Source organism: Muntiacus reevesi, chromosome 17 (genome assembly GCF_963930625.1).
Source record: "Muntiacus reevesi chromosome 17, mMunRee1.1, whole genome shotgun sequence".
NCBI classification, from domain to species: domain Eukaryota; kingdom Metazoa; phylum Chordata; class Mammalia; order Artiodactyla; family Cervidae; genus Muntiacus; species Muntiacus reevesi.
The window spans coordinates 43,822,983-43,846,088 of NC_089265.1; the positions used below are offsets into that span (position 1 = coordinate 43,822,983).

Below are 23,106 nucleotides of genomic sequence, written 5' to 3' on the forward strand. Positions count from 1 at the left end.
ATACATATATATATATATACACACACACACACATATATAAAACATGTAATAAAGAGAATAAATAATTGACACTAATAATTTGAACAAACACTTACCTCCATTCCCAACAGTTTCAAGGCTTTGGGCTGTTAAAAAAATTTTATGCACAAAGTTAGATCTTTCTTTATAGAGGTAAGAATCCTAATGTATCTTAAACAGGTAATGGAACAAATTTATTGTACCATATAGCATTTATTCATTTCACTAAATAAAACACCACAGGGGAAGCTCTTTACAGAAATTCTAAGAGAATTACAAATTTAGTGACTTTGGTGAATTATAGAAAATTAGGAAACTGGAGAGGTATAATGAGATAGCCTAAAGGGTAGACCCTGGAGGTTTATAATCTCTTTTATAGACCAAGACTTTTTCCATCTTCCTAAAACCATCCTGCTTGGTTGACATCTCTTAGACATCAAGCACTTGAGTGAACAATGAGCCATTCAATCAAATGATGAGATGTTCCTCAAACCTCTGAAAACCACTGTAATATGGAGACTTGGGGTATTATTCAGAAATACTACACATTGAGATGATTCATGCTGGCTATCTCTCTTTGCTGCTGACCAGTAGAGCAAGGGTGAATGGGGCCAGAGGGACGTTTGTTGAGGTCAAAGGGCATGGAAAGTGTAAGCAGACATAGCAGCACCACTGGTCACACTGGGAATGTGCAAAACAGGTGCAGACCAAGATGGAAGAGAAGGCATCTCAGCAAATTATGGAGCTAAAGAGAACTCATGTAGATGAAAAGCTTTGGGGGGAGTCCTCAATAATTTTTACAGGTATAGATAGATCCCAAGACCAAAAATCTTGAATGCTGATAAAGTAGATAAGATTATGCTGTGTGCTGTACTTAGTCATATCCGACTCTTTGTGACCCCATGGACTGTAGCCTGCCAGGCTCCTCTGCCCATGAGGATTCTCCAGGTAAGAATACTGGAGTGGGTTGCCATGCCCCCCTCCAGGGGATCTTTCCAACCCAGGGATGGAGGCCAGGTCTCCCACATTGCAGAAGGATTCTTTACCATCTGATTACTTGAATATAATTACTATTTGCTGATCATTAAGGTTTACTTTTTTAAATGAAAAAACGAGTTTTTTAATGTACCAAAAGACTTATTTAGAAGTTGAGCGTGTCATCTCAATTCACAGCATGTATAAAAGCTAAAAAAGGTTCATTATCAATGCCAGTTTCTGATTTGAATTGGACCTAGTGAAGAAAAGAGAGTGTAACGCTCAGTACATTTTTTTCCTTTTCTTTTTTAAACAGATTTGATGGCAGAGGGAAGAAGAGGCAGGACAGCTTGCCTTCTTCTCTGATTTCCCCCTTGCAGACAAGGAAGCAGCCACACTCCACATCTACTGCATCCTAGACCTCCCCAGAATCCAGGAAATGGAACTGCAGCCAGCCTCACCCTCTTTGGGCCAAAGAGATTGTGGTACAGCGTCCGGAAGCGCTTGCGCGTGTAGTTGCAGCGATAAGCCCCTCCCATCAGGTACTCGATCACCAGGCCGATATCGATCAGGCTGATTCTGTAGTCTGGTGGCAGGTTCCCCTACCAAGGAAGAACGGAACACACACACATCCGAGAGACAGCGGGGTTTACTAGAGATTCTACTCCGTGTGTTCTGTAACTATTTTAGACTAAAATAATAATAATAATAATAATTCAAAAGAAACATATGAATGTATTATTATGCTGGTTAATCAATTCACCTTAAAATAGATCCAACCGAAACCTGGATATTCTCGCTTGGAAAGAAGACATAAGTTAAATAAGAAGATGCAGTAATCGTCGGCAATAACAGAAAATCAAAATATTTATTCAAGTCTTCAGCTGGGGAGAAAAAAACACCAGTGTAGCAGAAAGAAACACAAATGGCAAATTCTACCACTCCCAGCCACTAAGGAACTAGGTTCCCAGATGCTCCCCCAGATCCCCTCACTGCTCTGCCTCATCCTCAGGCCTGTTACTGGCCTCTGGCTGATCATTTAGTTCTTCTTGCTCACTAAGTGAAGACTCCTTCCAGAAAGTAGTTGTTATTACCAGGGACTGCATCAGGTGAAATATGCTGAGAGCTTGAATATCCTTTATACAAAACTTCTGTTAACAATTTTTTTAAAAATTGGCACCTTTTAAATAAAAGGAGAGCATGATGGATGTTATGACAAAGACTTTTCTGAACATCACTTGTGTTTAAAGAAGAAAGAGGGATGAGGTAAGAGAAGTTTTATCAACCGAATATTTATTTCTCCAAAATTAAAGAGGTTTTTCACATTTTCTTTCAGAGAATAGTGCTCCTTGAAGATCTATAGCTATGGTGTAAGTTTAATGTTGTACATATAGATGCAAAAACAGAAGAGTTATTATTATTATCTCCTCATTATTGGTTTCTTTCCTCTGTGTAGCCTGAGGAAAATCTTTGTTTTGTTAGGTGATGGAAGAATTAGCTGTTTGTGGGAAATTCTGAGCTCACAGTGAGTTCCAAAGGGTGCAGCTGATCACATCTCACTCTCTGAAAGGTTTTGTTCCCCGGCGCAGAAGTGTGCTCTGTACCATTAGTGGTAGAGGTACCACATGTGTAGGAAGCCTGGCACACTGTCTTCTTAGATATATTTTGGAGGGACGGGAGGACTGCATCCACTTGGGGATTTGTCTTTAATGGGGGATCCATTCAGGACGCTAGGTGAAATTCCTGCCATTTCATGGAAATGGCTCATAGCAGTAGTGGTGGTTTTCTAGACTTGTGGCATCTGCACTGCCTGGGAAATGTGGTGACACTGCAAAGGTTTGGACCCTGTCCTGCATCAAGTATGAGATGCTATGCACTTCATGAGCCGTCCAGGTGATTCTGAGTCTACGACATAAAGTTCAGATGGGGTTACACAGCAGCATTGGGAAATTCAAAGTGTACGAAGATAATCATTGTCACTAGGAAGTTAGCTTATGAAGGTGGGTCTCAGTTATCCTTACTCAGCTTTCCTACGGGCAAGAGCAATCATCTGAAAGGGATTCAGAAACCGAGGCGGCCAACTGTATCCTACCATCAGACCTATAACTCCTTATTTTTAATTGTCTTATTTATCTTCACATTCCCAATGCCTGGTGTATGGTAGGCATTCAAGATATTTTTGGGGAGGAGGGGTAAAAATGTGAATAAGTAAAACATTGAAATTAATCAATGTATTTGAGGTTCTTCAGTATTATATTCTCAGTAACATTCCCACTCAGGCTATCAAGAAAGACCAAATCATCTGGTTCCTTTAAAACAGAACTTAGAGAAAGATTTAAGCTAGTAACTTATCATGTATTGTCCTTTCCATGAGTGCTAAACTGAATTTAAGAATATTACCTGTGCAACCCTTTTTCTCCATTATTCTGGGCAGTTTCCATATTGCCTGGCTCTTACTGGACAGTCATGTGAGGCTATTATTAGCAGCACCCCAGAGCTGCTTTGGGCGTGCGTGGGTCAGCCTCATCTCCTCTGCATTTGGCTCCTACAAGGGTGACTTGCAGAGGAGGCTCACCCCATCTGTGCTATTTTCCTTGGCACTGTGAGGCTGGCAGGGGAAAGAGCACTGGCTGTGTGTCAACTGCTCTGGATTCTGTCCATCCTTCACAAATCATCCACTTTCCCTCAAGGCCTCAGTTTTCTTCCCAGTAAAAGGGGCTGAACTCCATGTCCTTTATGGTCTGTAATGCCCAAATGCCAGATTTCAGGACCACCACCCCCGCCCCCACGGCAACAAAGGTTTATTGTAATGTGACCAAACAACAATCATAGTGAGTCTATGAATTTGTGCCTATTTTTAAACCTTGTAACAATTTTCTAAATTTAAAATGTGGGTAATAGTGAGCCTACTACCTATATATTTTCTTTTGAGAAACCATGTGTGAACATCAGTTTGAATTCTAAGAACAAGAATCAATATTGCCAGAAGACCAATATTGAATGATGATATTTATGCTTTTGAGATGTAAGAGTGGGTTGTCAGGAAAGAGATAATGGTAAAATTCAAAATAAATAAAAAATTTTAAGGGACAACATTTTTTTTGCAAATGTTCTATAAACATTGGTGATATTTTGCAGAATTTTATGCAAATTCATAAAGGGCTGATAGGTTTACTTACTACCAAAAAAGGTGATGGAATCTACTTTTCCTAAAGACTTCTTATATAAAGCTTGATTATTTCATAGTGATTTTTGTACAGTCTGGTCTGAAGCAGGAGAAAAGATTCTGTGACAATTCTGGGTTACTGAGCTTTTGAGTGATGGCCTGAAAGGAACTAGCCTGAATTCTGTCTGACCACAAGAGGGCGATGGTCACCTAACTCAAGGCAATGAGGGGTCGCTCGGTACTTGGTTCAATTTGTGCTCTGCAAACAGGCAATGTGGACAAAATTACTTCAAGGTCCTATTTCTAAAGGTTCAGTTGTTTGATCACTACCTGGCAGGCTGCTCTTATATCTCTGCTGCCAGGTCACTGGGCAAAGACCTGCCCAGAGCTTGCAGAGTTGATGAAGTTTCCAATAATCCCTGGAATTTGGTTAGTAGAGATGGAGGCTTAGAGAAAAGGAAGGGTAAACGGTTAGGTAGGGATGCGGTTGTACTCATAACATCCACTTCCTTTTTGAAAAAAATAAAGAAAAAAGTAGAAAAAATGCCACCTCGTATTCCACAGGTAATGTCCAAAAACCTCTGGAGGAGTCTTCCTTTGCTCAGTTCCTTTTCAAACAGGAAGTCGATATACTGGAGTAATATTCATTCTGCCTGCTGTTTCTCTTATTCCCTGTTTCCCCTTTTTGGTAATTACTTTGATAACTGGTAAAACCTGAACACTTATTTCCCATTTCATGCCTTAACAACACACAGCAAGCCATAGGATTCAAATAATTTGATCCAGAGAGTAAAATAGAGAGGTTTTGATCCATGGATAGGTAAATTTGACAACTGGAAAATGTTGTCTTTCTTCATGCCATGAACCACGACTCTGAAGCTAAATTTTAATCTGTGCCATGCCTAAGAATGTCTTTTAATTAAAAGAATAATTTGAATTCATTTATTAGATATGCTTTTCTAAATGCACTCTGTTTTTCAGATGTCAATTCATGATATCATTATCAGATTTCAGCTGCTTAGGAAACTTTTTTCTTTGAAATTCATAACAAGCCTTCAAAGAAGACTGTTTCCTTCTGATATATGCAAGGTATAAAATGACAGCTGGTTGTCAGATTTAATAAGGGAGAATGGGGAAAAGACCATCCTGGTGAAAATTCATGGGAAAAGAGGACACTCCCTCAATATGTGGCATGGCAGTAAACTGGGCAACCATTCTTTTAAAAATTAAGAATGCTTTGGTAAATTTGCATAAATTTAGCAGATGAAGTTATGAAAACATCCTTTCTTTACCAAAGTGTGTCTGAAATGCTTTTGCTTTAAAATCCTGCAAAGCGCTGGGTCTTGATTCCCATATAGATGAATTTTATTATCATAATTTCACCACTCTTCCTATATAATGTTCAAATATCACCCTTCTTTATGGGGAGGGATAATTCAGGTAATCTGAAGTATTAGTACATTTAAGAAAGAAAAACTACCTTTAAAACATACAGAGGCACAAATTGAGCAGACAGCTACTAAAATGGCAAGTTAGATTTCATGGAAAAGCAGACAGACTCAGGCCATTCTGGTTTAATATGAAAGCATTGGTACATCCAATGGATTATGCACGAAAATGGCTCAGGGAACTGGGTTGGCTGGCATCATTTTCAATTTCTGGTTGATGTGGAATACTAACTCTACTTCACTACTCTTAGATTGCTCTCTTGATAGAAGTAATTTGAGATTTTGAAACTAGCTTCAAATTCGCCATGTTCAGTTCTGTTGGTTTCAAAGGGTAGTTGGACTTGGAGATATCCTAGTTAACTTAATGATGGTATGATAATTCCTAAATGTATTCTCTGGGTTCATAAGTGTTATTTACATTTAATAGACATATTATCAAACATTATGCTTAAGGTCCAGGCTGTGTTTCTAACTTTTGAACAGCATTCATTTTGTATTTATCACTTACTGATTAATTTTTTGTGATAATAGATTAAATCAAGTAATATGTACATAAAGTCCTATAATTGTAAAGCACAAGCATATGCTGATTATTATGTTCCTTAATTTTAAAAATTGTTTGAACTGATCAAGATTTTCTTAGCATTTTAATCCTAGTCTTTGCAGATTTTGCATATCTTATTGGCATAAATTGCTGGAAGTTATCTGAAACCTTCTGAAGAAGATACGCACCAATATTAATTTCTTTCTCATTCACTTCTTAAAAGGAACACAAACAGAAAAACCTCATTTTTAGCTCCTTTCACCCATAAAACGTAGACACTGCCAGCTCCTTTGACTACCACTGTGATTCTTTCTTGCTTTTCAGTAGTCAGACACTCACCTTTATCATAGAAATAAATGGAGTCTGCATTTCCTGCCCCTATTTCTTCCCAAGGGAAGAAACTAAACAAAGGTTTTCATTTCTTCCAGCCACACTGGCAGTCTCTTTTTCTCAAGAAAAATTTTTCCTAAGTAAGTTCAGTACTATCCTGAGTGATCTGTTATCATTTTTTCCCCATTACTAAATTAGTAAATAAATGAATCCTTATATAACTATATTCTTGCTCTGGTATTGGGATCACATTTGAAAGAGAAATAAAACTGCTATTAACTGATAGTCCTTCCTCCAAAATTCTTACCATCCTGTCCTTTCTAGTGAGTTTATATTATTTTTGAGGTACACCTTTAGCTAAGAAGTTAAATAAAACCAAAGCTTAAAAACACTCTACATGTCTTCTACAAAATGTAAGCAAATGTAAGAGGCAATTAATAGGATTTCAGAAAAAAGAAAGAGGAAGAGAACCTATTAGGAGGGGTTTTGATCATTTAGATTCAGTAGAGCCTAACTGTAAAAATCTACTGGCCAGTGACTGGGCCAGAAGGAAAAAAGCACAGCCGTTTCTTCAGAAAGCCTCATAATTGCTTCAGGGACACAGACTAGATTAAGGTAAGGGGGATATTTTACTTTTCATAATTTCAGAAAAACAAAAACATTTTACTGAACATGAGTAACAAGTACCTTGACAAAGAATACATGCTAGGTGTGTACACCTTATCTTCTGAGATACTTCCCTCTGTTTAGTTTCCAGGCAATTTTAAGCCAAGATAAATTAAACTAAATAGGAAGACTTGAGGAAAAGAGAAATGGGTTTCTTGAGGGCAGGTATGCTTATGGCTTGAAATGGGGCAAGCCATGGAGAGGTGTGATCTCGGTAAAATGTACGGATGGCACAGCTTCTATTTCCCTTGCTTTGAGGGAACTGCAGGCTTCACTCACTCACACAGATGAGAAATTTTTCAGTAGGATTGTGTGGAGGTGAGAGGAAAGTTTCTAAGGGCCAGCAGAAGGAAGCTATTTGTACCCTTTACTCGTTACCAGCAAAGTTCAACTGGTTAATAGTATATTATAAGTAGCCCCAGGGCCTTTGCTTGGCCTTTCAAAGGAAAATTAGTAAGTGACTACAGGACACCTAAAGGGTAGTTCTAGCCTATGATTTCTTATGAGACGAAGGAGTGGTACTCTTATTTTTTTACCTCACTTCGTAGATTTTTCTGAGAATGTCCTATGGACTTTGGCAAAGAATTGCGACCAACTGGTAGGTGGGTATACGTGTGTGTGTGTTTGTGTCGGTGCATGTACACGGGATAGGGGACGTGCCACCACCTATTTTTAACTTTTGGAATGAAAACATCATTTTCTGGAAACCTGCTCAAGGGTTCAGAATTGAAGCTACCTTGGAAAGAGTTTGTACAGGGCAAAAGAACAACCACATGGTTAGGATTAAATGTAACCTCCCTATGCCTCATTTTTTTCATCTATAAATGGGGATAACACTATATAATAAAAATAATAATAGTAAAATAATTACTTCATATAATTTTTGTGAAGATGAAGTGAGCTAAGATACATAGAAAGCTCAGGTTAATGTCACACACTTAGTCATCACTAAACCCGAGGTACCATTACTTAATAATAATAATAATAATGATGATGATGATTAAAGGATCTGAGTTCTAATTCTAGCTCCTTACTAACCACTCAAGATAGTTCTCACCTCCTTGCCTCCTTGTGTTTCAACCTCATTTCTAAATTGGGAATAAACCTACTAGACCCAAACCAATTGACTCCCCCGCCCTGCCCCACATCAAACTGGATGATGAATGTGAAAAAATATATTAGAGAAACAAAAGTGTCAGCAGCATGGAAGGTATATTTGTGTGTAGTCTCTGTTTTTCTGAGATTTTCTGAGCTATGCTTACCACGCTCTGTGTCACACTAGAAGTGGCAGTGATACACTGTATCAGGAGCTAGTAAATAAATAAGCCTTTCATGGTCGGTTGGATGGCATGGAAATGAGCTCCCCAAACATCGAGGAGCACATGGAAAAATACAGGTAATGGCATAAATCCACACAGCATAGGGGCAAAGCCTAGAGTTCCACGATCCAAAAGCATTATGTCCGATGAAAGCATCTGAAATCACAGAGAGCGGCACTAGAACTGCAGCTGCATCATAAGCAGAGACGTCGGAGAGTTAAAACACAAACGCGCACACCATGTCCAGAAATGAGGGGCTTCTGACAGGGACAGGACTACTCCGGCAGCTCATGCAAAACGGCACTTTCTAATCACAGGAAGCAGTCAAGACAGGGCCTCCGACCTGCAGTCCGGAGGGTCCTTACCTTTTTGACATCCCTGACCAAGTGGTACAATGTGTTTGAGGGCCCATGTCTCTGAAAACAATAAAGAAGAATCAAATGGTTTTGCTAGTCAGGGGCTCTCATTGGCAAGGAAAGAAGGGTCTGGAGGGAAGGGTTTTGGCTGGTGGAGGGGCGGTTCATCAAGATGAACCTTGTTCTAGTTGCTCAGTTGTACCTGTCTTTTCTAAATAACCACAGGGGCAGGTTTTTGGATTGTGGCTCCTCAAGAAAAAGCATTTGAGGTTCTAGGTTCAAACTATGCAAAAGAGGCCATCAACTCTGATGACAGCTGGGTCAAAACATCATTCAAGAGGCTAGTTGTGGAGCAGGGGGAGACACAGGGGCTAATTTAGCGCTTTAGAATTACACTTTGGCACACTGCCAATTGTAACTTGTTTATTACACATAATGAATGAGAAACTGGCTAAAGCAGGGTTTGGCAGACTTTTTCTGTAAACAGCCAGATGGTTAATATCTTAGACTTTGTGGGTCATACAGTCTTCATCACAACATTCAACTCTGCCATTGCGCAAAAAAAAAAAAAAATGTTTGTTTGCTTAAGGTAAGACTAAAATGAAATAAGTCGTTTGCCATCCTCTTGTCTTTCAGGATAGGAACTCCAGATGAAATAGGGGATGCCTAGTTAAATCTGAATTCCAGATAGACGATGAATAATTTCTTTTTATTTGTTTTAACTTTCATTCATTTTATTAATTCTTAATGTTGAACTACTTTTTCTTTGTCCTATTGATGGTATATTTGGTAGTTCTCTTTTGTATTCATGTATTTTTTATGTATCAAATTTAAAGTTTTAAATGTAACTACATCTCTTAATCTTTTGATTTATAACTTCTTCTGTTTTTATGTTTTCTCACCTTTTTTTTTAGAGGCATAACTGACATATAACATATTAGTTTCAGGCATACAATGTAAATGATTTGATATTTGTATATGTGGCAAAATGATCATTACAGTGTCTTTGTAGTATCTGTCACCATACATAATTCCCAATTTTTTTCTTGTGCTAAGGACCATAAAGATCTACTCTTTAGCGACTTTCAAATATGCAATATAATATTATTAACTATAGTCTCTGTGTCGTATATTACATTCTCATGTCTTATTTTATAAACAAATTTGGAAATTTGTACATTTTGACCAATAACAATGAATAATTTTGAGTATGTCTCATGCAATAACTGAGACATACTAAAAATTATTTGTTGTTTTCTTAAATTCACATCTAACTGGGAATTCTATATTTTTATTTGCTAAATCTGGTGACTGTGTTGGAAGATCTGGAACAGTGATGGTAAATCCTTAAGCACTGTTGGAACACATTCAAGTATTCAAGACAATCCCTATGTACTGCCTCAACTACTGGCTCCTTCAGGTGGACATACACATCAGAACTCTTTTTCCACTGAGGAATGTAGTATTGTGTAGGGATTAAACCTTCAAACTCTGGAGTCAGAATGCTTGTCTCCAAACCTGGCCCTGCTGCTTACCAGCTGTGACCATGGACAAGCTGCTTAACTGTGTCTCAGTCTTATTATCTCTGAAAAGAGGATAATAATACCACTTATCCGGTAGGGTGTTTGTTAGGACTAAATGATGAAATGTTTATATAACTATAGCACTCAATAAATGTTAGCTATTCTTTCACTGAGGCTATCCATTGTATAATCCTTTTCAAAAGAGTAGTCCAGGGATAGTTGATTACCACTGACTGGAGTGATGAAATCACTTGGCCTTTCTTGATCTATAACTTTCCTACTTACTTCTTTCCAATAGTTGAAATAAATCACCCTCCTCCCTTGATTCTCTATTCATATGAGGGTCATTCAATTCTATATTTTTATTTATTGAAAACCCCATTATTCTTTCCTCCCCAATTTTACTGACATGTAACATTGTAGAGTCCGACATGACTGATGTGACTTAGCAGCAGCAGCAACAGCAACATTGTATAAGTTTAAGAAGTACAATGTGATGATTTGATGCTCCTATATATTTTGAAACATCTATGGCAATAAGATTAGTTAACATATTCTTCAACTCAGTAATCATTTTGCTGTTGTTATGGTGAGAACATTAAAGATCTGAATCTCATAGTAAGTTAAAAATATACAATATTGTACTGTGAACTACAGTCACTATGCTATACATTAGATCCCTGAAACGCATTCATCTTATAACTGAAAATTTGTACCCTTTGGCCATAACTTCTTGGTTCCCCCACGCCTCGGCTCCAGTTTTTTTGAGGAACCTCCATATTGTTTTCTACATTTGGTTCCCTTGTCTAATATTAGTTAACTGTATACGCAGGGGATTATTGCTGGGCTCTTGTTTGTGTTTCATTGGTCTATGTGTCTGTTTTTATGCCAATACTACTGTTCTGATTACTGTATGTTTGTGATATAGTTTGAAATCAAGAAGTGTGATGTCTCCACCTTTGTTCTTCTTTCTCATGATGGCTTTGGCTTTTCAGGGTCTTTTGTGGTTCCATGCAAATTTTAGGATTCTTTTTCTCTTTCTATGAAAAATGCCATCACAATTACATTGAATCTATAGATGGATTTTATTCATGAACATGAAATAGCTTTCCACTTATTTGAGCCTTCACTTTCTTTTATCAGTGTCTTACAGTTTTTGATGTATAGATCTTTCACTTCTTTAAATTTATTCCTAAGTATTTTATTGTTTTTGATGCTAAGCAGAATTATTTTCTTTCTTTTTCAGATAGTTCACTGTTAGTGTATGTAAGTACAATTGATTTTTGTATGTTGATTTGGTATACTGAACTTTACTGAATTTATTAGTTCTAGCAGTTTTTTTTTGTGTGTGTGTGGAGTCTTTAGGATTTTCTGTATACAAGATGGTGTTATCAGCAGAGAAATTTTACTTCTTTTCAATTTAGATGAAAATTCTTATTTCTTTTTATTTTTGGGGCCTAATTTCTCTGGCCAGGGCTTCTAGTACCAAGTTGAATAGCAGTGGTAAGAGTGGGCACCACTCTTGTTCTTGTTCCTCATCTTAGAGGGAAAGCATTTGGTCTTTCACTAATGAGTGAGGTTCGGTTTAGTTCAGTTGCTCAGTTGTGTCTGACTCTTTGAAACCCCATGGACTGCAGCACGCCAGATTTCCCTGTACATCAACTCCTGGAGCTTGCTCAAACTCATGTCCAGTGAGTTGGTGATGCCATCTAACCACCTCATCCTCTGTTGTCCCCTTCTCCTCCTGCCTTCAATCTTTCCCAGCATCAGGATCTTTTCCAGTGAGTCAGTTCTTTGCATCAGGTGGCCAAAGTACTGGAGTTTCAGCTTCAGCATCAGTCCTTCCAATGAATATTTAGGACTGATTTCCTTTGCGATTGACTGGTTTGATCTGCTTGTAGTCCAAGGGACTCTCAATAGTCTTCCTCAACATCACAAGTCAAAAGCATCAATTTCAAAGGCATATATGGGTTTGTCATATATGGCCTTTAAAACGCTGAGGTGTATTACTTTCATACTTAATTTGTTCAGAGTTTTTACCATGAAAAGGTGTTGAATCCTGTCAAATATATTTTCTGTATCCATGGAGATGATCATATGGTTTATATATTTCTTTCTACTAATGTAATGTATCACATTTATTAATTTGTACATGTTGAACCATCCTTGCATCTAAGGACGAATCTTACTTGCTCATGGTATTTGATCTTTTTAATGTGCTTCAATCTAGTTTGCTAGTATTTTGTTGAGAAATTTTGCATCTATATTCGTCAGATATATTGACCTTTAGTTTTCTTTTCTTGCAGTGTCCTTATCTGGCTTTGCCATTATGGTAATGCTGGCCACGTAAAATAAATTTGGGAGCGTTCCCTCCTCTTCATTTTTTGAAGAATTGGAAATGGATTGGAGTTAATTCTTTAAATGTTTGGTAGAAGTCACCTATGAAGCTATCTGGTCCTCAGCTTTTCTTTATTTGGAGTGTTTTGATTCCTGATTCAATCTCATTATTTATTACTGATCTGTTTAAATTTTATGTTATTTTTGTGTGTGTGTGACTTGGACTTAGTAGGTAGTATGTTTCTAGGAATTTATCCATTTCTTCTATGTTGTCCTATTTGTTGGCATACAATTGTCCATAGTAGTCTCTTGAGATCCTTTGTATCTGTGTGGTATCAACTATAATGTGTTCTCTTTCATTTATAATTTTATTTGAGTCTTCTTTTTTTCTTGGTAATTCTAGCGAAAGTATTATCAATTTTGCTTATCTTTTCAAAATATAATCTCTTTGCTTTATTAATCTCTTAAATTGTTTTTTTAGTCTCTTTCATTTATTTCTGCCCAGTGTTATCGCCTTCTTTTTCCTAACTTCAGACTTTGTTTATTCTTATGTTTCTGCAAGGCTGCAAGAGCTGCTGGGCTTTTCAACAGGTCTAGCAGCTGGGGGCCAGAACAGGCAGCAGTGGTGGCTGGAGTCGGTGGTACATGCACACATTTGGCCACGGGGACCGGCCGCAGGTGCCTGTATAATGGTGGGAGCCAGTTGCAAACATATATGCAGTGTCAGAATCCTGGGCTAACCGCAAGGGCTGGGGCCAACTGCAGGTGCGCTGGCAGATGCAGGGCCCCGGCTGTCAGCATGCATTACTGTGGCTGCAGGGTGTTACTGTGAGTGCATGTAGACCAGTGTAGGCCAGCGACGGAAGTCTGGCCAGTGGGATGCAGGGGCACAGCTGAGAAGCTATTTGAAAGCAATTCTAGTAGGCAGGCCAGTAACAGAAGATAGGGCGGGAGCTGGGCCCACAAGCAGCCTTGGAGGCTCTGACTGTTGGCGTGCACTCCTGTAGCTGCAGCGTCTCCCCATGGGTGTGTGCACGGGAGTAGAGGCCAGTGAAGGGAGCAGGGTCGGGACGTGCAGGTACACAGCTGGAGGGGCCAGCTGCAGATAGCCCAGTGGTGCGGGTGAGCGTCAGGCGATAGGTCTGAATCCGGGCCCACACGCGGCCTAGGCTGCTGGCGTGCACGCGTGTGGCTGCAGGGTTTGTAGTTCTAGGGTCCTGTACTTCCACGGCAGTGGTGCTGGCTGTCAGCCCAGCCGAATGTGGGTACCTGGCTGGGGGTGCTAGCTTTCAGAGTGTGCGCAGTAGTGGGGGACAGTTGTGGGGTCTAGGCTGGGTTCTTAAAATTTGTAGCCACAGAGGCCTGGGCTGGCCACTGGGGTGAACCCCAGGATCCAGCAGGGTTGAGAGGGGAGGGTGTGGTGAGGGGCTCAGGTGAGTGGTGTCTATGAATGCAAGTGTCTGCAGAGCAAAAACCGGTGAAATCTGCAGGGTTCTGTGGAGGCTTTGCTGGCCATTGGTTTCTTTAGCAGTGAAAGCGGCCAGGGTCCTCTACAGAGCAGGTCACTGGGAACTGTGGTCACTCAGCTGTCAGCCTGGCTGATACTGTGATCCTGGCCATGACGGTATGTCTCAGGTTTGCAGGTCTCTGGGTAGGGTGAATCCTTTGTGTGGCGCTCGGAAAGGCTCACCACTGTCTTTTCCAGAGAGGGCAACTCCTTCTAGCTGAGGAGCTTCCTCTTGGCTCGGAGCAGTGCCAGCCTCAGGGGCCAGGGTGATACAGGCACAAAGACGCTGTTCTTCTCTTTTTTGGGTGGTTATTTTCAGATTTTTTTTTTTGTTCCACTGTTTTGCTGAAGTTTTCTTAATTGGACTCCTGAGCTCTCCTAGAGCTGTCTTTGTTGTGAATAGCTGTCTAATTACTGATCTCTGTGGAGGAACAAAGGCTAGGTCTTCCACTCTGCCATTTTGGCCCATTATGACTGAAAGCCTTAGCACGCTGAACTGAAAAAATACTGTAGAGAAAAGAGAAGTGTGGGGCCACTCTGCGGAGTTGTTTTCTACTTTCTGCAGTGGGAATCTCATCAAGCCAGGGTGGCAGCAGCTAATCCCTACCTCTGGCTGGGGATAGGTCAATAAGCTCCATCTCATTAGTGCTGAGAGTGGTGGAACAAAGAAGCACTGTGACAAATGAGGGTCTCTGATAAAGACGTTTTGGTTCAATAGCTCCTTTGTTTACTTAGAAACTTTAAGATCTTGAATAAGCCAATTCTCTTCTTGGCCTCAGTTACTTCATCTGTGAAATGGAGGGGAACAATATCTATTCTTTGAACTTCATTGGATTTTTGTGAGTATCAGCTCAGAGCTGATGTACTAAACTCACTAAATACTCTCAAAAACTTCATAAATAGCAGTTTTTCTTTTGATAACTTCTTGACATCCCCAGTGAATGAATTAACAAATCGTTATAAAAACAAAGCCAAAAAATCTTCCTGGGTAACTCCAAACAAAAAGTTTTTACATTTTATCCTGTTATACTGCAATGAATGAACTGAGAATAACAAGATGCTGAGAATAACAGTGCTGAGAATAACAAGATGGTGTGGGATAGTTAACTGGCCTCCTTTGATGGTTGGGAGTTAAATCAATCCTGCTCTGCTGATTGCCTCACACACTCTGTGGGTTTACAGAATGAAGTATGTTCCAATTTCCAGAGCCTTGTAGTTTTGCATAAGAACCTGAGAACATTACCTTTTGGTGATCATGTAACTTTCTGCCTCTTAGATGCTGACAACTGAGCAGTTAAAACAAGTGGATTTCTGGTGACTTGGTGTTTGTTGTCGAAGGGAACATTTGTGGAAAATGATCCATGCATTTGGAGGGGAAGGCAGGGACTCACATTCATGTTGGGGGCAGGAGAAGGTAAAACCAAAAAAAAATTAGAGAAAATAAAAAGTGCCTTAGCTTGGTCCTACCGTATTGTACAATTCCTCTAGTCTGGAGATGGTGAGAAAACGATGCATGCTTACTCCATTCTCTATAAGTAATTTCACAAAATCCACTCTGTCCAGAACTAAGGCATCCAACATGGCTTGCTCCAGAGACCCCACCTGCAAATCAAGTCACTGAGTTAGTCTGCCCTAGGGTCTGAGGATGCAATTTTCTGGCATTTTCCTGAATACTTTAGAAATGGATGTCTTTGACATCTAGTAAACCATTAGCACCTCCAAGAACATGCTAGCAAGAGTATCTCAATTTCACTTTTGGGACACCCACGGTCTCTCCTGTATTTGGGGGCTTGTCTTTGCAAACAAAACACAGGGCTTTCTAGTGCTAAAAGCTACTTTTTTCCCTCTAAATCTCTTCTTTGTTCTAGATTCTGAGAAGTTCAGGGTTTACAAGGCTTTTCGTTTCCCAACTCTCTAACCAAACTTCTACAAAACCACTAAAGTGCCAAACTGAGTATTTTGCTATCTTCATTTTCATCTTCCCTCATCATCTAATTTAGGCTCTAAATTAGATTTCTGACTGACCCAAGAAGTTCAGTTCAGTTCAGTCACTCAGTCATGTCCGGCTCTTTGTAACCCCATGAACCGCAGCACACAAAGTCTCCCATGTCCATCACCAACTCCCTGAGTCCACCCAAACTCATGTCCATTGAGTTGGTGATGCCATCCAACCATCTCATCCTCTGTCGTCCCCTTCTCCTTCTGCCCTCAATCTTCCCCAACATCAGGGTCTTTTCAAATGAATCAGCTCTCCGCATCAGGTGGCCAAAGTATTGGAGTTTCAGCTGACTCAAGAAGAGGGATCTAGTAAATAGACCAGAAAGTAGACTGCTTTTTTTCTTTTTCTTTTTTTAGTTAAGTATCATTACCTTGCCTCCACCTTGACCATTTCTACAGGGAGACCCAGTAACTATTTAGGTCATTTGGTCTGTTTACTAGGGCTTTATTTAATTTCTTTCACAAAATTTCTCAGAGACTCTGTGACAAATCTTTCTACACGAGTAATCCATTGGCACTAAAGGAAGCCAGGTTTCAACCCCAGGCAGAAGCTCTCTGGGTCACAGAAAAGGTTGAAAAAGACCTGTACACGGGGTGTTTTCCTTCAGTGGTTCCAGGCACAGGAATCAAATTCCAGACTGCTGGCTGTCTCCTGGGGATACAGGCATACACCAGCCAATGGCCAATTTTCCAAGGTTTTTTTTTTGGTAGACCCAGTTGAGGGAAACAAACCAAGAACGGTTATATAAAGCTTTGGTTGCCTCTGTGTTGTTCTTGGGTACGGGGTGGGGGCGGTGGGGGGGCTGTGCTCAGCCTCCAGGACCAGATGGCACCTGCTCGTGGAAGCCTGCAAATTCTGCATCCCGTCGTGCGGCCGGTCCCACACCAGCCTGGGGTGCCATCACGTGGCGGCAGCAACCTCCAGGACAACCAGAAACACACTGCTAATTCCACTCCTTTCTTAATTTTAATTAACACAATTTTGTTTCATATATGTGTTTTCAGGCATATAAAAGAAACAGCATTAATTGCAGCTAAACATTGCTACCAAAGGCCATGCAAGAGATGGACATGTTTGGAACATTTGGAGTTGTACCACCAGGCGGCAGTATTTCCCTAAATATGAGAAAGGGAGCCGCGCATGAGGACCGCCACAAAGGAATATTTCTACCCTAAAGATAAAGCAGTGGTTTCTGGAGTCGCTCTCATATACCTGAAACAAATACCCTTGCCCCAGCAAGCGTGCTTTTCAGGGGTGATGACATATACTCTACCGGCCACTGTTGCCCATAAATAAAGATCTGGCTGCGGGCGATGTCGACTCTGTTCCAGGCTAAAGCTAAGCTCAGTTGGTCTGGGGCTGAGGCGTTGGCTCCTGCATATACAAAAGCAGAAGAGAGAGAGAACACAATCAGTTATTAGATCGAGAAGACCCGCTGCATCACTCTCCCATCCACCTCCTCTTCCTGGAAAGTAGACTTGGCTGTATAGGGAGGGTTCTCAAACTTGGCACTATTGCCATTTTGAGCAGGATAATTATAGTGTCTTACACGTTGTAGAATATTTAATACCATTTCTGGACTTAACCCAACAGATGCCAATATCACCTCTGCCACCAAGTCATGACAATCAAAACTATCTCCAGATGTTGCCAAATGCCCCCAGGGGTAAGGAAGACACGATTAGCCTGATCACTGCTCTACTGTTTTTCCAGTCAAGGTGTGGCCCCTGGGGCAGCAGCAGCAGCATCACCTGGGCTCTTGTTAGAGATGCAAACCTCAGCCCCCACCCCAAACTACTAAATCAGAATCTGTCCTCAACAAGCTCCCAGGTGATTGCTGTGCATGTTGATGTTTGAGAAGCGTTGCTCTATAATATATGTTGTTTCTGCTGGCCAATCACAGGTTTCAAGGATTTGGATTGTATATTGCATAGTGATGGTGCCCTCACCAACTAGTGAGCCGGCTTTAACACTCTACTGAAAAAGAGTTAAGATCTTTAAAGAGAAAGGCAAAAAAGTGGCTGAGGTTTACTTTGATTTTTGAGTACAAACCACTGAATAACTTCTCAGTTTCCCATTTTTCTCCATACTCCGTCACTAGAGCTGCACTATCTACATGCGACTTATTATTTTTAGATTTACTTATTTTTTTATAGTGCTTCCAGGTGGTGCTAGTGCTAAGAACCTGCCTGCCAATGCAGGAGACATAAGAGACATGGGTTTGATCCCTGGGTCAGGAAGATCCCCTGGAGAAGGACATGGCAACCCACTCCAGTTTTCTGGCCTGGAGAATCTCATGGACAGAGAAGCCTGGCAGGCTACAGTCCATGGGGTCACAAAGGGTCAGACACGACTGAAGTGACTTAGCGAAAAAAGCAAGTTTATATTATGCTTGGTTGTGTTAGGTCTTTGTTGCAGTGCATGGACTTCTCATTGTGGTGGTTCCTTTTGTTGCGGGGCATGGGGATCTAGGCACCCGGGCTTCCCTAGTTGCGGCTCACGGGCTTAGGTGCTCTTAGGCATATGGGATCTTCCCAAATCAGGGATTGAACTCGTGTCCCTTGCATTATAAGGAAGATTCTTAACCACTGAATCACCAGGGAAGCCCCTATATGTGACTAATCTAAAATTAAATAAAATTAAAACCTTAACTCCTCACCCATACTAGCCACACTTAAAATGCTCAGTAGCCACATGTGGCTGGTGGCCTTTGGAGTATGCAGATACAGAACAGTTCCAGCATCACAGAGATGGTCTACTGGGAGAGAGCTGGTCTAGGTCAATGCATCCTGCCCAAAAACGCAAACTGCCAAGCAGCTGGTTGTGAGATTGAGGATGGTTAGGTGGAGAGAACACTGGGTTACAGTCAGAGGGTCTGAGTCTGCCGTTTGCTGCTGTGTGGCTCTGGATCTCTCTAAACCCCTGTTTTCTCGTCTGTAAAACGGGGACACTGAGAGTTATCCTGTTCACCAGCTGAGATGTGAGACTGAAATGAGATCATATAAATGAGCTCGTATGCAAACAGGGTTATTTCAATTCATTGATATCTTCGGTGTTTGAGCACGAGACATCCCTAAACATGCGCTCGACTTCATGCTGCTGGACGTCCCCCGTACCACCAGGGGAGCAGCATAAAGAGGTGACGCTCTCACCTGGCTCGGATGTTTTGGACGGCAAATTTGGCACATGCACATGCTATCATATGTAAAGTCCCAAATAATCCTTGGAATTGGGTCTTACTGTCTCCATTTGACAGATGATACTGAGGTCCAGAGAAGTTAAAGATCAAACAGCTACCAACAGAGAGGAAACCGAATAAGCATTCATGATGCCAGGGGGGAGATTCAGAGTCACTGCTGATTCGGATGTTTGAAGGAAGGAAGGAGAGAAAATGCCGATGTTGCCCATTCCTCTGGGTTCTTTGGCAGCAGAAGCCCAAAGCAAGAAGCTGGGGATATGGCTGTTGTATCAGTGATTCTGTCTCTGCTGTACATTAGGATCACATGGGAATCTTTTAAACCATCCCTCGGCCTAGGTCACACCCCAAACCAATGATATCACAGTGCCTTGGGTGGCAAACTGATAATTTTTAAGTTCTCCAGGTATTTTCAATGTGCAGCAGAGTTTGGGGACAATTGACCCACATGCTTCTTCTCCCTGCTTACCCTCTGGGCTTTGAGATAATGATATAAAGAACTAGGCAAGTGTTCTCTAGATGAGCCCTTCTCAAATTTGAGCATGCATACAAATAAACTGGAGAGCTTTTTAAAACACAGATTTCTGGGCCCCACCTCTAAAGATTCTGATTTAGTAGGTCTGGGGGTGGGACCTGAGTTTCTGGATTTCTAATTAGCTCCCGGCTGCTGGGGCTGATCTAGGGCCAGCCTTTGAACAAGGCCCTAGACAACTTTGGCGCTGTGTTCCCTTCAGAAGTCAAAGGGCATTTCTGATTCTGGTGTCCAGACATTGATGGGTTCAATAGAAATCACATACTTGTACTAAATTAATTAGGGATTATACAAACTGGACTGATTAATATGAATTCAATTTACATAGGGATTTTTCCATTAAGAAATGTATTTCTTGTCTCCTCAGACAACAGCAGGAACTGTAAGCTCATACCAGGGTAACTGACATAAATAAGCAATACATAGGAATATGTCAGAATGTACGGTCAATATTTTGAAGGAAAATAAAAAGTGAAGGCTCACTGGACTGCATTTGGAAGAGCAGCCCTTCATGCTGCCTCCAGGTGAGGAGGCTTCACTGCTCTGCTGGGCCTTGCTGACCTGCTGTAATGGTTTAACCATCTCCTTTGTCATTTGCATGCCACACATTTGTATGTCACCCAAGTCAAGAGTAGTCACACAAATCTGAAGACGAACACATAGCAGGAAGCAGTCATTGAGGTCAACAGAAGCTGCCTGAATGTAATTGGATAAGTGTCAAGTGAAAGCATGAAGCTGATGAGTCTTGACTTTTCAAAAATTGAAAATATATCACTCAAGAACAGTGCTACATTGACAGTTTGGATCAGTGGTTCTCAACTAGGGTAACCAACCATCCAAGTTTGCTTGGTACTGTCACAGAAATTTCTGCATCCTGGGAGATGCCTTAGTCCTGCACAAACCTGGATGGCTGGTCACTCTATTTTCAACTGTGGTTGTACACTGAAATTTTCTGGAGAGTTTTAAGGAATCATGCCTGGGATGCATCCTCAGAGACTGATTTAACTGGCCCTGGGCATTGCAGTTTTTAAAAGTTTTTAAAGAGCTTTTAAGAACCAGAGGTTCTTAACCTTATCTACACATTAGAACTGTGAGGACAAGGTTAAGAACCTCGAGTCTAAATAATACATGATCATTCATTCACTCATTCATCTGTTTATTCCTTTATTTATGCATTCAAAGATACTAACTTCATGCCTTCACATATGGCAAGCACTATGCCAGTATGAAGATCAAGGCAAATAAGACAAAATTCTTTATCTTGAGAGTTTATATTCTAGAGATGAAGAGAAGTCTATAATTAAATACCCCATTTCATGCAATCATACACTTACCTGCTCAACAGATATTTACTGAATAACTGGTTTCAGAAACTGTTTAGCACTGAATGTCTGATAGTGAACGAGATAGCTAAGGTCACTCTTTTCTACTTACTTTTACTACAGAAGGTGTGGCACTCAGAAAAAAGATAAATAAATTGCTAAACAGTATACTCTCAGAATGTATAAGTGCTATGAAGGAGGAGTATGACTCCTAGGTTATATGGGACCTGTGTATACATAAAAAGTTTGAGTTATTCCAAATCAACGTGGCAGTACCATTCAGGTGACCCATTTCACATGACCCCAGGACAAAAGTATTGTGCCAATCAGCTGGAGTGATCTGCTGGCTAGGCTGCCCTCCTGAAACCAGGGCTGGACATGGAGCCACTGGATAACCTCAGAGCACAACTCTGAGAGCTCTTTGGGGCACCTGATTGACCCCATGTAAGAAATAGAAGTTTCAATAGTGCACTGAAGCATTGAAATGGGTCTGGGGTCTATGCAGGTCTGGTATGGGCTCAGTGCCCACCTTCCTCTCCCTCCTGCCCATCGTACTGCAGCCCTAGTTGGTGCTAGATCCCAGATGACCATGGAGAAGGCTCTTTAAAACACAGATCTGAGGATGATACTGATAATGATCAGGGTGGTGGAGCTGCTCTGTTAAAATGAGTGAACAGAAGACTTTCCTGAGAGCAATAACACTTGAACAAAGACCTAAATGATTAGAAAAAGCCATCCTATGAAGAACGGGCGGGGGCTGGGGGGTACATTCTAGAAAAAGGAAACATCAAGTGCAAAGGCCCTGCTAGAGAAATGAATACAAGTAGGTATAAGAATTAAAATATGGTTTTATTATTTCCTCTTTTTGCAGGTGATCAGGAAGGATTTAAATGCATAAGTAATGGCCACACATGGTTTTAAGGGATTAGTTCACTAGAACAAATGAAATGAAGAAAGGTATTCTAGCAAAGGGAATAGTGCATGCAAAGACTGGGGGGTTAAACAGCTCAGTGAATTTGGAAAATTGATGGGAAGACACTAAAGATTCACCATTTGGGGTACAGTACAAGATAGAAGCAGAGAAAGATGAAGCTAGAATAGAAGGACTTATAAATTACATGGAGTTTTGTTTTATCCTGAAGTCATGGAGAAACCACTGGAGGATTCTGTATCAGAAACAATGCAGTCAGATATCTGTCTTAGGAAAATCACTTTGGGAGAAGTGTGAAGAATGGACTGCAAGAGCATTTGGTTAGAGTGAAGAGAAGCAGTTAGGAAAGTTTTGCAATATTCTAGGAAATGTATAATGAGAATCTGAAGAGGCATCTTTGATGGAGGGATATTTAGAAAGCAAAACTGATAGGCTTTGGTGAAATTTAAAGTGGGAGGCAAGAGAGAAAGAGAAGTAAAAGGTGATCACCTTGTCTCTAGCTTGGAAGCCCAACTGAGATTGGCAATGCAAGATTAACACAAGCATTTGGGGGCAGAAAAATCCATTCTTGCATATGTTGAGCTTGAAATGTCTGCGGTATATTCAGGTGGGAATGATCAGAGGCCACAAGATATTGAGGTCTGGGGCAGGGCAGGGGTCAGGCCTGGAGAAAGAGAATTGGGGGATATTAGCATGAAGGTGACAAGAAGAAGAGTGCAGAGGATGGTTACATGAATAACAGTAACACTTAGAAAGTATGAACGTAAAGCAAATTTTTAGAAAGAAAGCAAAAAACAAAACAAAACCCCCTAGAAGGATAGGAGGAGAACTAGTGGTCATAGTGGCCTAAACTATGGAAGACAGATTCTCAGGAAAGAGGGAATGGTCAATAGGGCAAAGGTGGCAAAGAGGGCAAGTGAAAAAGACTGGTCTTCCT

General features: G+C 40.7%; 1 protein-coding gene across 10 annotated transcripts in view; it reads right to left on the reverse strand.

The window, feature by feature from the left end:
* TRPM3 (transient receptor potential cation channel subfamily M member 3) overlaps positions 1–23,106 on the reverse strand; it is a 283,598-nt gene that overhangs the window by 83,927 nt on the left and 176,565 nt on the right. For 5 of the 10 annotated variants that reach the window (XM_065907657.1, XM_065907655.1, XM_065907660.1 and 2 more), the window contains 6 exons: positions 17,462–17,562; positions 15,657–15,791; positions 8,832–8,882; positions 1,757–1,792; positions 1,455–1,595; positions 96–125 (listed from right to left, as the gene is read on the reverse strand). In XM_065907657.1, the coding sequence (XP_065763729.1) occupies positions 96–125; positions 1,455–1,595; positions 1,757–1,792; positions 8,832–8,882; positions 15,657–15,791; positions 17,462–17,562 (494 nt within the window). The remainder of the gene's footprint in view (positions 1–95; positions 126–1,454; positions 1,596–1,756; positions 1,793–8,831; positions 8,883–15,656; positions 15,792–17,461; positions 17,563–23,106) is intronic. The other 5 variants (XM_065907659.1, XM_065907658.1, XM_065907654.1 and 2 more) reach the window with 2 other exon arrangements.